We start from the raw sequence: 15,333 nt of genomic DNA, 5'->3' as shown, positions 1-15,333 counted from the left end.
ACGGACACACCCATTGACGAAAACTCGCAAATAGCACAACTTTTCATCTTCAATGCCTTTAGAAGGCACAGCACAAATTTGAAGTCGGTCGGACTAAATCCCTAGGAGGAGTTCGTTAAAGTACGAAGTGTGTAAATCATCCAAAATTTGAGGTAAAATTCAAAATGGCCGACTTCCTGTTGATTTTAGGGCATCGCTCCAAGAGGCTTTTTTGTGCGTCTGGACAAGATACACGTACCACAGAAAATTCGTGCACGTAGGTGAAACGTGCGGCGGGGGCTGCTTCGTTAAAAGTCACTTCCTGTTGCCAGCAGGTGGCGCTATGACTGTGGGTGAATATCAGCATGTACATGTGTTCAGGGCGGGACTCTCATCCTACATGTACAGTTTTGTTCAACATGGCCGACATCCTGTTGAGTTTAGGATATGGGTTCTTGAGGCTTTTTTTTGCGTCTGGACATGATACATGTCATACAGAATTTCTTGCATGTAGGTTGAACGTGGACGAGGGGCTAATTTTTTCCAATTTTCTAGGTGGCGCTAGCGAGTCATTTTTCCACGCCCATGCGCGAAACCCATAAAATACAAAAGTTTTCACCACTTCTGACATGTGTGCAAAATTTGGTGAGTTTTCGGGTATGTTTAGGCCACTAAAATTGAGCTTACTTTGCAGAAAAAAGAAAAAAAAATCTTTGCAGTTTCAATAGGGACCTCGCACGGTTCGTACTCGGGCCCTAATTATAACCTGCTTGTGACATTTTACCAACCCAATCTGGCAACAAGGCAAACATGGAACAGTTTTTTTTACTTGTAAAGATGAATGACACAAATTTAATTAATGTAAACAGACTGAAGGAGCAAAGAAAGCTTTACTTTGACATGTTCATGATACAACACTGCATTACAAAAACACAACAAAGAGAGAGTGTTCAATTCCAACAAAAGGACAGAATCTCTTTTACACTTTCTGACAGCATATCCATCCACTGAATTTAATGTAGTTATGAGCTTAAATAGGACCAGTTGTCCACAATATTTCCATCACTTCAACTGCAGCACCACCTGCAAGACACAAATACATATAGTATTTCATTTGACGGATTAAGTGCAAATTGTTTAGTTTATTTGACACAGTTCAAATACACTAGTAAAGAAAAGATACCAGCATATAACACATAGTCAGGGATAACGTGTCCAGGACTTATTTCCATCATGGTCCCTGACCACTGCCTACTTTCCCTCTAGTCTCTGTAAAACTAGTTATTAGCCTTTTCTTTCTATTGTGGAACGCGTTTCTGTGTCTTAGGCATATTGTGTTTGCAAAAGGATGATGATATGCATGGTTTTCTTGAAGGGGACCTATTAAGCTTTTTCATATTTTCTGGCATTTCTATAATGTTACAATGTCAGATGTTCATGTTAAACATGACCAAAGCTTCAAATAATGAGGTAAAAGTATTTAAAAGAAATCCTTGTGAACCAAAACCTCCGATATTCCCCTATTCTGAATGTTCTGTTTTAAACTGTTTTTTCTACTAACAGCTCGGTATGATGTCATTCCTAGATGGATTTCCAAATATGGTCATTTGCTCCAGGCAGAGAATGCTGGCCGCGCCCACAAAGGAACATGCAGCCCTATCCCTGCGGCAGCCTGGTAAACACATTAGACAATGGCCAATCAGAAAACTGGGCTTTGGGGGGGTGTCTCAGAGAAATAAGAGGATCTACAGCTTGTTTCAGACAGATGCTGAAATGAGGGCCTGCATGAAGTGCCAGGAGAACATAGAATTTTTTTTATTTGCACTTTGAATCATGCAAAGCTGCCATACAGGAGTCACATTATAATATAGGACGGGAAATGCAGTGTAATAGGTCTCCTTTAAATTAAAAATTAAAATTGATTGCAAAAGGAACTGTATGAGGTCATCAGCAGTCACATGACAGAACAACCGCATGGGGTTTTTATTGTAGCTGGTGATGACTGTTTTACCTAAATTCCACCAGCATGTCCACATCCCCACCAGAGGAAGCAATACCCTGGACCATGTTTTTCCAACATTTCTGGCAGCTACAACACCCTCCCCCACTCCCATTTTGTTCAATGAGACCATATTTAGATGAGATTAGTTTAAAAAACTTTATTAATCCCCAATTGCCACCAGCTCACATACAAAACAATAAATATTATTTTACTCCCAGCTGATTAAAAAGGTTCAAACCATCAGAAAGAAACAGTTAAAAGTGTGCGCAGATGAAGCTACAGGAGCTCTACAGTGCTGTATTGTTCAGAGATGCTGGTGTTTATGAACTTTTGATTGAAATGGCATCCATAGGTCTAGTGGATGGAATGAAACTTGGTTGCTAAGAGTTCAATTCAGTTTTACTTATATTGCGCCAAATCACAACAGTTATCTCACAGCGCTTTTCATAAAAGTTAAGTAAAGAGTAAATAAAAATGAAGAAAATCACAAATTGTCATAGACTTCCCAAAGTAAATGTATATTAATGGTAATTTACTTTTAACAACATATGTTTATTTAACGAAATAAGCCAAAGAGTCACCTGCTGCCCCCATGTTCCTGCTCGACACCCTCTGGTGTAATTGTTATTACTATTCCAATTTGATTGTTATTGTTATCATCTCCCCCCTCCGGATTAAGTGTAGGGTCCCCTGTACTTAATCTGATCCTTGCACTTCATTTTCCAATGTTGATGAGCTCCCTTCATGCTACACACTCAGGACATGTGTATGGCCGCCACTTCTGCACGATAGTGTGAATCAATTAGCTGTAGAACATAATTATAAATCATACTGCCACTAAATTTGAAATAATATAGAGATGTGGCGTATCTTTACACACTATCTTAATGTGAATGTTTCTGAGGCAGGAAAACAGTTTTACAATGATTTGATTTCTCTTGATTACTGTAACAATGCCACCTACTAGTGCTCCTTCTCCATGAATGTCCACAATTTAGCAGGTGGCAGTGCTAGATTCCAATCCTGTATGAATACCTGCTGGCTAATTAATTTATCTTTATCTTATTATCGAGCATTGTACAATCCAGAGTCAAATTCCTCGTATGTGTACACATACCTGGCAATAAAGCTGATTCTGATTAGTTTTTATTTAAAATTAAGGGCTGCAGCTTAAAGTGAATCTATATTTTTTTATATTCAATTTGCAATATGATGCACGATTAGTGGGACTGATCGTTTTTGTATCACAATTTTCATTTTCACTGTGTAAAATGAAAAATATGTAGGCAGAACTTGTCATCAAAGTGTGTTTCCTGTTGTTGGGAATGCTACTGCATATTTGTAAAAAGTTTAAAGCATTTTGTGTCTCCAAACAGACCTGTGTGAATGTCCTCAAGTGATGTAACTTGAGTTAGCTCATTTGGGGCTGAAAAAACTGTGGTGAAAGAAGTGAGCTCACCCATGTAGCAGGCACCTCATCTCTGCTTGAGGCTACATGAATGGTCAATGGTCAAGTTGCATTGTGAGTAATGTAGGCTCCAGGTTTTGACATGGAAAAAATATGCGTATGAATACAAAAAGACCTTACCTCTGGTTCTATTGCATCAATTATTATCTGTTGCAAGTCTGACAATGTTATAAGAGTGCAATGCTAAACTGGTGCAGTCATCTTTCAAGATTTGACTTTACAGAGGGTATCATTATCTTAAAACTTTAATACAAAATATTATAGTAATATAGTAAATATTAGTAGTTTAATGTTAATAGACTAATATTAATTAAAAAGTGTAATAGTATCATTTGTGTTTACTTAAATTCACACTATCAAATTCACATGACAGCTAGCCAACTCCTTACACACAGTTCAAGTCAATGGACAGCTGGCTCCAGCCCAGACCTCAACAGACCTCAACACACACACACACACAGTGTTACTACCTTAACTGCAGCCTCTAGCGAACTGATGAGCGTGTTTAACTCCTCTCTGTTCATCTCCATGGTGACAGACCTGAGGACTCTGTTCTCTCTCACATCCAGACTGAGGCAGAGCAGAGGAGTGTGGAGAGACGAGATCTTATCACTGGACAGAGCTAACTGGAGAAAGAGAATGGGCGACAGGAACAGGAAATAGAAGGTGAAAGTGCTTTTACACTACATCTGCATTCACCAGTCATACACATTCATACACTGGCGGAACAGCCGCCAGGGGCAATTCGGGGTTCAGTATCTTGCCCAAGGACACTTAGACATGCAACCAGGGGGAGCCAGGGATTGAACCGCCAACCTTCCGATTAACGGCCAACCCACCCTTCCCCTGACAGCTGTAAGGATATGGTGTAGGTAGCCAACTGAAGGATACTGGCAGGTAGGGGTGTGACACTCTTGAGACTAGGCACGATACTGGCTTCACGAGATGAGACAAGATTTTAACACTGAATTACTTGAACATTTTGAGCATTAAACAGTTCTGGTCATTTTTTTCCTGCATCAATTTATGGTGGAAAAGTTTTTATTTATGTAAAGGGAAGCAAAATTCAGGTGGCAGGTGACAATTAAAAATCTAAAAGTCTACCAGAATCTCAGTCAGTGAAGCTCTTAGTCATTCTGTGCTGGTTTCAGATCTGTTTCTCCTGTACGTCAACTTTCTCATGGAATATCATCCTGCTGAGTCATGATTTAGTCTTCCCTCCTCTTTGTGTCTTTGTTTGGGGAATAAAGCTCTTTAAATATGCATGTGGCACCTTTCCACCTCAATGAGAAATGAACTCATTTCAATTCAGTTAGAAACTGAGGAAGGATTGAGCTAAGCTAAGGATTGATCTGGTGGCGCAATGGATAAAACGCCTGCCTTTGGTGCGAGAGACCCGGGTTCAATCCCCACCTATCCACCATTGTGTCCCTGAGCAAGACACTCGGCCGAAGCGCATAGCAAATTCACAACCCTACAGCTCCAGAATATGCAACGTGGCTGGCTCACTCCCCGACGTGCCCAATGCTGCTTGCAGCTTTAATTATGTTTATATTTCTTTGTTCTCTGTGCTGGAGTTCTTTTAAGAACTTGACGATGATTAAGAACTCCAGACTGTTATTGTTGGCAAGCTTATTGTTTTTCCATTATATTCCCAGCAAATCTAAGTTTTGAATTTTCTCATGGATAGTGACATTACTGTCTGAATCAGCACTTAAGAGATAGAGATTTTATTTATTTATTTATTTTATATTTATACACACACACACACACACACACACACACATATATATAAACCTGTAAACCTATTGCTGATCTTGTGTTTTACTGTTCACATCACTTCACTTCCATTAAGCTGATGCCTGATGACGTCATGAACAAATCCATTATTAAACTTGCTGGTAATGAATTTAATAACTATGTTGATTATTTGTTACACCCCTATCTGACAGAACCGTATGTTAGAATGAGATAAGCAGGTGGAAACACTTGTGATCAGGCCGAAATCTCACCACAAAACCACACGTTAACTTCAGCACCTCCGATAAAGTGCAGTTCACTGTCCCAAGGAGAGCAAGGTTGGCTTCAGTTTTTAGATGTTTATGTTGCAAAACTCTACCAGCTACGCCACATCTGTCTGAAATCACAGAGTGAGAGCGGATTCACTTGATTACTATCACAGCTATCTACTACACTATCTACAGCGGTGTCGCATCAGCTGGGCGGAGATGATTAGTGAAGCGACTTGACGTCATGGGTTATACATTTGTTTTTCACTGCGCAAGTGTGGCGTGAGAGCATTTGAAAGGTGTTAATTGCATGACACATGACACAAGACAGCTTTCAGCCTGTCTTCACGAGATCTCGTCACACCCCTACCGGCAGGTACTTGACCAGTCAGTTGTTACTGTTAAATTAAATACTTAACTGATTAACTTTGAAAATGGCCAGCGTCTCAGAATGAATGTGGTATTAATGTGAATAATCATGGTGGTGACCCACTGGCCCATCAAGTGCTATCCTCAGATTAAATGATCTCTTCTTCTTAGTCTATCAGGCAGATTGGAGCATGACTGTACCTCCTTCCAGCAGGCTCTCTCCAACACAGGGACCTTTTTGATGACTTGTATATGAAAGTTTGGCTATGAACTATGGATGATCCTGTTCCTGATGACAGTTTGGCACCCAATATCTTTTACTGTCATTCTACTGTGCTACGTATACGTCATTATTTAGGTTTGCTTTCTATTTGTTATCGTACTGTATTATGGGTGTTTTTTGAATTTTCAGATATTCATTAAATTATAAATAAACGGATCACTTACGCAACTATTGTCTTGTCTTATATAACAAATATATTTCCCTGTTTTTACAGTCTCCCGGTATGAACACATCACTACCAGGCGTCGGTAAACTGTATATGACAGGTTCAGTTTGGCTACAGCACTGTGAGATGGGCCAGATGATCATGTGGCAGCCTAATAGTTTTATGGTTGTGTATTGTGTTTACTGCTGCAGAGTAAATACAGTTCCTGTTCCCAGTATGAATGCACCACAGGTGAATAGTCGAATACTGTAGTTTCCAGTGACTATAGAATAATATTTTTGCTTGAAGTGCCTGTTCCTAAGTGAGGCATGGGGTTCAGTTCCACCCTCCAGTAGAAAACCATTTGTTCCGTGAGTTTGCTGTGTATCATGCTCTAATGAAGAACTAGCAAAAGCTTTCACTAATTTTTACCAACTTTGATACATGTTGCTAATCCAGTTACCACATTTACATTAGAAATAAGTAAAACCAATTAAACACTGAAGGATAAAGCATCAAGTCACCTTAAGCTGCCAGTCAACATCCTGCAGAGTAGCAGAGGAGATGGAGTGGGTTCTGTCCAACAAAGCGCAGCGGATCTCCTCCTGTCTGGCTCTCAGCACACTCAGCGCAGCCTCTGCATGGCTGCGTCCCACACCTGACAGCCCAGCCAGCACCTGCACACAGCCAGCAGCACACCTGAGAACACCGCTTGAGAGCAACCAGCTGCTGTGTAAAACAGACTGGGTGCTGTGTTGAATTTATATCATACAGATATGTACTGTAGGCTACAACTCAGAAGTATAAAATCAGGCTATAAAACCTCAATTGAATAATAAAGTAAAAGCCTGCCCACATAATATAACAATGAAAGGCAACTCTCTTTTCAGCTCTGGGTGGACTCAGCTGACAGTCCACCCTGTCCTGTTGCTATCTTACCTCTTCATCAGAGCTGTTGTTCCCCACCGCCAGCTGGAACAGGGCTGTCAGGGAGTTAAGCAGCTCCAGCCACTCCTCCAGGCTCCAGGTGGCGCTGTAATCCCCCCTGCGAGGAGACTCCCGTCCACACAGTCTATCCACCACCCTGTGACACAGCTACACACCAGACAACACTGTGAAGGTTGGAGCTTAGCATTACGTAGTGTGAAAAAGATCTGTATGTTCCTCCTTTAGTGCAGACCCTCTGACTAACAAATTTAATAGTAATTGAAAAAGATGATGTTTTTCAATTACTATTAAATTTGCTCAAAGAAGCTCATTTTGACTGTTGCACTATCACTATCACTCATTTTTGAGCTGTCCCCCATTTTGGGTCATGGCTTTAGTTGGGGATTAATTTAGTAGTTGACAGTAGTAGTCTATTTAAAACTAAATGATCAATTCATAATTTAAAGGCAGAACAGGTCAAATATTTACCATTCAGCATGTTCAATGCTACTTATAATTTTAGCTTTTAAAGCATACTGTCAATAACATTTCAATGAATCAATTTATAAACAGGTTCTATAGAGATTTTGGAATACACCACAACACCTGCTCTGTCAGACTAAGGTTCAGGCTTCATTTTCTGGAACGCCATGGTGAGGAACAGAAAACCACTTCTTTTTATTCTGCAGCTAAGTGCTGCTGCCTGATTGGCTGCAGGTCAGAAATGTTCGGAGGCGCTCTCAGTACACATGATGTTAGACTTCTTCAGGATTCCCCAGGGGCCACCGCCCCTCGTCAGACACTAGGAGAGGACATCAGTATGACGATTCATGAAAACAACGCTCGGTACTTACTTTCAGACAGTCTGTGACAGGTAACCTGCTCAGTAAAACCACCATGTTTCATTTAGACCCACCTTCTGGTCAGCTGATATCAGTCACGTGGTTGAATGAGCTGCGTTCACGTGGCTTGGAAAAAACGAAATTCTGGATCTCCAGTGAATTCTATATAATATAAATGTGCACACAGAACGTTGGTAGATGGAAACATGCGCTTTACACATTACTCGGTGTTCTGAGACCTGTACTGATGTTACACGCCGAACTGCATTTCAAGATCTAATTTAGTGTGACCTTGCTAGTCGGCAGAGTGAACAGTTAACGTTAAATGTCTAAAATGTTATTTTAGAAATGGTCTCAGATGAATGACGTGGATCACGGTCAGTCCTACTGTGTACTCAGCCTGTAGTCCGGTTCTGCTGATACCGAAGAACATTTGAAATCCCACACTTGCCCCATGGTGCTCTGTTGTACGCCGCTCCACGGGAACCGGAACGTCTCGCAGCCGGGGCATTTGCAACTAACATGTCACATCCTGCTTGTTTTCCACTGAAGTCAAGCCAGCCTCCACTTCGAAAACGACAGTCAAGCCAGCCCTCGCGCTGTTTTGCGATGCGTGTTTTCTCTAGACATTACGGTAACATCGTGTCGCAGCACATTTCAAAATAAAAGTGAGCTTTTGCTGAACATAATGCAATTGATGTGGCAGAAACGATTGAATAAATAAATAAATGCTTAAGACACCACAAGTATCTAAAGAAAATATTACAGTCTCACAGAAAGCTTACTACATTCAGCCAAGATTCAAACTCATGTAAAAAGAAAACCTGTTTCCACTGATTCATTTCACTTCAAAGTGACAGCAGACCACCTCAGGGTGTCCCTCTCTCAATATCAGAGCAATCGGATGTAGTTATTTGAAATTACAGCCCTTGAAAATGTCTATTTTCAGTGAATTTGCTGATTTCAGATGGATGTTAAAAGAAAACGTCCTGTTTCCACTGACTCATTTCACTTCACAGTGACAGCAGACCACCTCAGGGAGACCCTCTGTCAATATCAGAGCAATCTGATGTTTGGTTTTAATATTACAGCCCTTGAAAGTGTGTAGTATTTTCACTATTCGCCAAGATTCAAATTGACGTAAAAAGGAAACTTCCTGTTTCAACTTTTACAACCTTGTACCTTGTACCTTTTCTCTAAACCTATGAAAGTGTCTCAGTCAAAATGTAATTCAATGTTTGTAACATTGATATATTATTGTCGCATATGTTGACATCCTTGGAGGTATACAGATGAAATAACTTTTAATTAAAAAAAACAGTAGACCTATAATGTAACACGGTAGTAAAAGCAGGGAACCTGTAGGCTATGCCTACAGAAGCTTAGAAACGAACAACAGAACAACCAGCTGACCAATATGAAAGACAGAAAGGGGTAAAAACCATATAAGGCCGACACAGTCGACTACTAGTAGGCCTATAAAAGAGGTATTGCCTTCTGATCCTCAAACTTGAGACCTCTATTAAAATGAATGAATTATCAGGATGATTTTTTTGTGGCTGTCCACCTCCACAGTTTGTCCAGTTAGAACAATTAATGATGTTGGTAATCTGTCCAATCCAATGACACTGTCATATTCTTTGTTCTTGTGACTTGTTTATTGTAGAAATGGAAATCTAGTATGAGCAGAGGTGTGTGTGTGTGTAACAGTAAACAGAGACTGGGACTATGTTGTTTTCTTCATTTGTTGAAAAAGGTCTTATGTTGTTTGAGTACCTTGACAATCATCTTTGAAATTTTAACCTTGTCCTTTGTAGATCCAATGTGAAATGTGTGAAAGTTGGTAGAAATGAGTCAGTGGAAAGAGGAAGTTTCCTTTTTACGTCAATTTGAATCTTGGCGAATAGTGAAAATATTAGACAATAGGCGCTTTCAAGGGCTGTAATTTTAAAATACTACATCAGATTGCTCTGATATTGACAGAGGGTCTCCCTGAGGTGGTCTGCTGTCACTGTGAAGTGAAATGAGTCAGTGGAAACAGGACGTTTTCTTTTAACATCCATCTGAAATCAGCAAATTCACTGAAGATAGACATTTTCAAGGGCTGTAATTTCAAATAACTACATCCGATTGCTCTGATATTGAGAGAGGGACACCCTGAGGTGGTCTGCTGTCACTTTGAAGTGAAATGAGTTAGTGGAAACAGAAGGTTTTCTTTTTACATGAGTTCGAATCTTGGCTGAATGTAGTAAGCTTTCTGTGAGAATGTAATATTTTCTTTAGATACTTGTGGTGTGGTTTATTCAATCGTTTCTGCCACATCAATTGCATTATGTTCAGCAGAAGCTCACTTTCATTTTGAAGTGTGCTGCGACACGATGTTACCGTAATGTTTATAAACAACACGCATCGCAAAACAGCGCGAGGGCTGGCTTGACTGTCGTTTTCGAAGTGGAGGCTGGCTTGACTTCAGTTGCTTTCCGCGGCTGCCGGGTGGTTGTTTGTGAGTCCTGTGGTTGTGTCAGCGAGACAGAAGAGACCCGGTATCTGATGTGAGCTGCAGACCTGTGGAGGTAAGGGGGGGGGGGGGTTTCTGTCTCCGTCTCCGTCTCTGCAGTGAAAGCTGTTGATGTTGAACATATCACCATACCTTACAGTAAGCTGAACAACTGTAACGTTAGGCCTATTGTGTCAAGTGACTCTCCCGTGAGCTGCTGTACTTTCCAGAGAACAGAAACAGACACTTCTGTGTTCAGAGTTCCTCTTGCAGGATAAAGCTTGTGAAAGGCCAGAAGTCAGACTGCAGCCTCCATATTTTAACTGACGGCTTTTCATAGCCCACTATACCTGGACTCCTAAAGGTCTTTAAAACCCAGGCTCAAATCGGTGAACCCTGTTATTAGGGCCCGAGCACGAACCGTGCGAGGTCCCTATTGAAATTGTAAAGATTATTAGGGCCCGAGCACGAACCGTGCGAGGTCCCTATTGAAATTGTAAAGAGCCCAATTTTTCAGTTTTTTTATTTGTTAAAAAAAGTTTGAAATATCCAATAAATTTCGTTCCACTTCATGATTGTGTCCCACTTGTTGTTGGTTCTTCACAAAAAATTACAGTTTTATGTCTTTATGTTTGAAGCCTGCAATGTGGCAAAAGGTCGAAAAGTTCAAAGGGGCCGAATACTTTCGCAAGGCACTGTATTAGACATCTTGGTGTCAGTATTCTGTTTTGTTCTCATGTTCACACCACTGCTGAAGTACAAAAGAAGACTGGAATAACTTGGCCATCAGAATCTTTGTATTCAGAAAACCTTGCAGGGGACATGGCATAGGCCTACACTGTAAAGAAATTTGATGCTGATTGTGTCAGATCACTCCTCCTCCCTGGCTGCCTGCAGCTTCTATTCCTCTGTTCCTCGCACTGCAGCTTCCACTGTCTACACTACTACTTCTTCTTCTTCTTCTTCTTTTCGTTTTATAGCATATTGCAACCATGACTTTTGATCGGAGTATGTAACATGAACTATTTTCGTTGGGACTACTTTATATCATAAAAGAAAAAAAACAACAACAACAAAAAAAACTGTCTACACTAAACTCTGTCTACACTAAAAAAGTAAAGGGGATATTAAAGCTGCAAGCAGCGTTGGGCGGGCCCTCGCCGATGTAGCGCGTCGAGGTGTGACGCGACAGCGTTGCATAATTCTGGAGCTCTGCCAGTGTGGCTGTGAATTTGCCACAGACCTTGGACGCTGCACAAAGGTGCTAATCATCACTTCCTGTGTCCCCTTTGTGGCCCTACTTAGCACTTGGCGCTATGACTATAACTGAATATTTGCTTGTAGATGTTTTCGGGGTGGGACTGTTTTCTAGCACGTAAAGTTTGGTACAGATGTGAGCACGTAGACTGAAGTTACAACAACTTCCTGTGTCATGGCGAAGAGTTGATCTTTGACGCCATGGACATGCCCATCAACGAATTTCATCGTCAATGCCTTTAGAAGACACAGCAGAAATTGAAGTTGATCGGACTAAATCCATAGGAGGAGTTTCTTAAAGTACAAAGTGTTTATATCGCTAAAATTGACCATTAAATCCAAAATGGCTGACTTCCTGTTGGGTTTAGGCTATGGCTCTTTTGTGCATCTGGACAAGATACACATACCACAGAAATTTCGTACACGTAGGTGAAACTAAGTCCGGGGGCTGCTCTGTAGGGGGCGCTAGCGAGCCATTTTGCCACACCCATGCGCGAAACACATAAAATACAAAATTTTTTACCACTCCTGAATTTTGTGCAAAGTTTGGTGAGTTTTCAAGTATGTTTAAGCCCCCAAAATTGAGGTTACTTTGCAGATAAAAGAAAGGGGGAAAAAAAAAAATTTCAATAGGGACCTCGGGCCCTAATAATTCCAACAAACGCAATAGGGTCCTTACAGCGGTCGCTGTTCAGGCCCTAAATAATCCCTTCAGTTTCAATAGGGACCTCGCATGTTTCATGATTGGGCCCTAAAATTACTAATTTTGGCAAGAAACAGTAGGTTCCTTGCACTTTCCTACTTGGGAACTAAAAATAGTGATTTCAGTAGGGTATACTGGTACAGGAAGCCACGTTGCCTTATATGCATGGCGCCCAGCCCCTCTGGGCTTGGATCCCTAATAAACAACAGACTGAACTTTCAAACTTGCAGACTGGATAAGAACGAACTCTTAAAATGTATTTTGTGGTTTTACCTCTACAGGATTAGGACACTGAAAGTCCAGTGTGGAGGACCGAGGAGCTGTAAGCGACATAGGAGGGAGGCTGGCCACTCTCACAGCTCAGCTAGAGCCTCTGCTGCATAGATGGAGCGGCTCCACTGGGTGCAGTATCCCTTTCGGCAGCTGCTGGCGAGAGACTCAGGGCGGGGCTGGTACTCTGCCCCAGATGGCCTGCCAAACAAAAGCTCCCAGGATGCCCACAGCACCCCGCAGAGAGTCAGTGGGAAACCGAGAACGGTGTTTGCCCGCCATGGGCCCTACCAGCAGGAGTACGAAGCTGTCTTCAAAAGCTACAAGGGCAATGCTATCCACACTACCAAGTACAGCTTGTTGACTTTCATCCCCATGAACCTGTTCCAGCAGTTCCATAGGTCAGATTTTACAACAAAATAATTTAATGATTTTATTTTACTAATGAGAGATGGTCTTTTGATATGATGCGATATTACATAATGTTTTCTAAAGAATGCAGTTTTCTAAATGTTGTCGTCATGTTTTTTGATTATGAAACCTTACAGGGTTGTGTACTGTCCAGACAGTGCTTATTTTGGATTGCATTTGGATAAATTCATCACGCTACTTATTTATTTATTAATTTACCACAGTCATGCATCCACATGACTCTGTTAAAGCAGAATAATGGCTGAACCTACAGCAGGGTAGTATGAGTTTTTAAATCGCGCTAGCAGCTAATGTTCAGGCTACAGATTCAAATTTAACGCACCGTGCAGTCAGCCTGGCGTCCGACGCTTTGTTATGCTTTCTCAAAACGTCGGTGTCTGACGCTCTGGAATGAGGCCGTGTTGGTGCAGTGGGTTTCTGTTGTGAAGTCAGTAGGCTACGCCGTGCTGAAACTGAGCTGACAGAGAGCAGTGTTTGTTGTGGTAATGCTAATATGTTTAATAATAAATGGCTACACACAGTATATCATGCTTAAACCCCCCCCTGCTTTCTGCCTTAATGGAAATATTCAAACTAACAGTGTAACAGCAGTCTGTAGTTAACTAGTCATGCTCAGAGAGAGACCATTGCAAATAACTCTAGTCCACATCAAAAATAAGACATGGGGAAAATGACCCATTGTTTTTTTTTATTGCTAAAGTTCAATCAATCAGTTTAGCTGACACTTTTATCCAAAGACAATTGCCATATATGTCAGAGGTTGCATGCCTCTGGAGCAACTAGGGGTTAGGTGTCTTGCTCATGGACACATTGGTGGATGTGTTACAGAGGGCCTCGCAGTGGGAATCAAACCCGGGTCTCCCACACCAAAGGCTTATCCATGTGTCTAACCATCGGCACCCCAAACCCAACGTTACTTAAGTTACTTTTAAGTTACTCGGTACTCAAGTAATTTTTTTACTCAAGTACATATTTTGATGACCACTTTTACGTCAACTTGAGTACTTGCTTTTGCAAAGTTAACAGTTCTTTTACTTGAGTACAGGTTTTGGCTACTCTACCCACCTCTTGAGCTAGTTCAGCTCAGTTCAGTTTTCTGTCTAGGCACTCTGGCTCTACTGGGTGCAGTTATTGAAATATCACTAAACCAAAGTGGTGGACTAAAATACTGAGACAAAAGATGCATACTGCACCATTGGAAATGGTCAGGTAGCACTTGGTTTAACTTCCATAGCAGCTTCTGTTGTACATTTGTTTGTTTGTACACTAATTTGCTCTGGGCCTCCTGTTGTAGGGCTGCCAACCTCTACTTCCTGTTCCTGGCGTTACTGAACTGGGTGCCAGTTGTTGAAGCCTTTCAGAAAGAAATTACCATGATTCCTTTGCTGGTGGTTCTCACTGTTATCGCCATCAAAGATGCCCTGGAAGACTATAGACGCTACTTGTTTGACAAGAAGGTCAACAACAATGTAGTGCGAGTATTCTGTGGGTGAGTAAACCTCTATATTCTAATGACAAATGCCATTTTTTTGGCTTGGCTATGAGACACTAGGGCTATAAACTGATATGAAAGAATATTGAAATCATGAAGAATGATAATTTAGTCAGCCAACTCACATAGAAATGATTGTGTGTAAATGCATTACTGTTTGGATGAAGTGGGAAGTGACTATACTAACTTCCCCCCTAATTACACAGTATGATTGTGTTGCCTTCATAAGATCATAGATGATTTAGTTTTACTTTCAGACATTAATCACATGATTTGAGTTGCGGCAGGTTTAAGTTAAACCTCAGGTAGGATGACCTCTCGTGGCATTGTACTGACCCCCTGACAGTACTGTGACTGATGGCCAGAATATAGAAATACTGGAGTCCAACAAGTACTTGGGAGCTATACTAGACAATAAGCAGACATAAGAGTAATACTGATATGGTGTACAATCCTTTAGATCAACAGTTTCAGTTTCTGCCATCTGATATCCTCCTCAGACTTCCGCTAGTTCAAACCAGTAGATTTAAATACTACTTGATTCTCTCTGCCATCTCCCTCCTGAACTCTAGGAGAAGGTGAGGTTTTAACTCATTTAACTAGGACCTGAACACGAAATGTGCGAGGTCCCTATTGGAACTGAAGGATTTTTAGGGTT

General features: G+C 41.2%; 2 protein-coding genes across 2 annotated transcripts in view; one reads left to right on the top strand and one right to left on the bottom strand.

The window, feature by feature from the left end:
* Positions 1-850: 850 nt before the first annotated feature.
* commd8 (COMM domain containing 8) lies at positions 851-8,098 on the bottom strand. Its single transcript, XM_046061753.1, has 5 exons — positions 8,037-8,098; positions 7,195-7,350; positions 6,780-6,932; positions 3,920-4,075; positions 851-1,062 (listed from the first exon to the last, which is right to left on the bottom strand). Exons 1-5 carry the CDS (start codon positions 8,079-8,081, stop codon positions 1,042-1,044), a joined length of 531 nt encoding a protein of 176 aa, XP_045917709.1. The 5' UTR covers positions 8,082-8,098; the 3' UTR covers positions 851-1,041.
* A 2,364-nt stretch (positions 8,099-10,462) lies between these two features.
* Positions 10,463-15,333, top strand: part of LOC123978513 (phospholipid-transporting ATPase VD-like) — a 54,381-nt gene continuing 49,510 nt past the window's right edge. Inside the window, exons 1-3 of the mRNA XM_046061751.1 lie at positions 10,463-10,597; positions 12,763-13,152; positions 14,478-14,672. Coding sequence (XP_045917707.1) covers positions 12,866-13,152; positions 14,478-14,672 — 482 coding nt within the window. The 5' untranslated portion in view covers positions 10,463-10,597; positions 12,763-12,865. The remainder of the gene's footprint in view (positions 10,598-12,762; positions 13,153-14,477; positions 14,673-15,333) is intronic.

This window comes from Micropterus dolomieu, linkage group LG11 (assembly GCF_021292245.1).
Source record: "Micropterus dolomieu isolate WLL.071019.BEF.003 ecotype Adirondacks linkage group LG11, ASM2129224v1, whole genome shotgun sequence".
Classification (NCBI taxonomy): Eukaryota; Metazoa; Chordata; class Actinopteri; order Centrarchiformes; family Centrarchidae; genus Micropterus; species Micropterus dolomieu.
The sequence above is the reverse complement of the archived record's forward strand: the minus strand, read 5'-3'. Positions and strand labels throughout refer to the sequence as shown.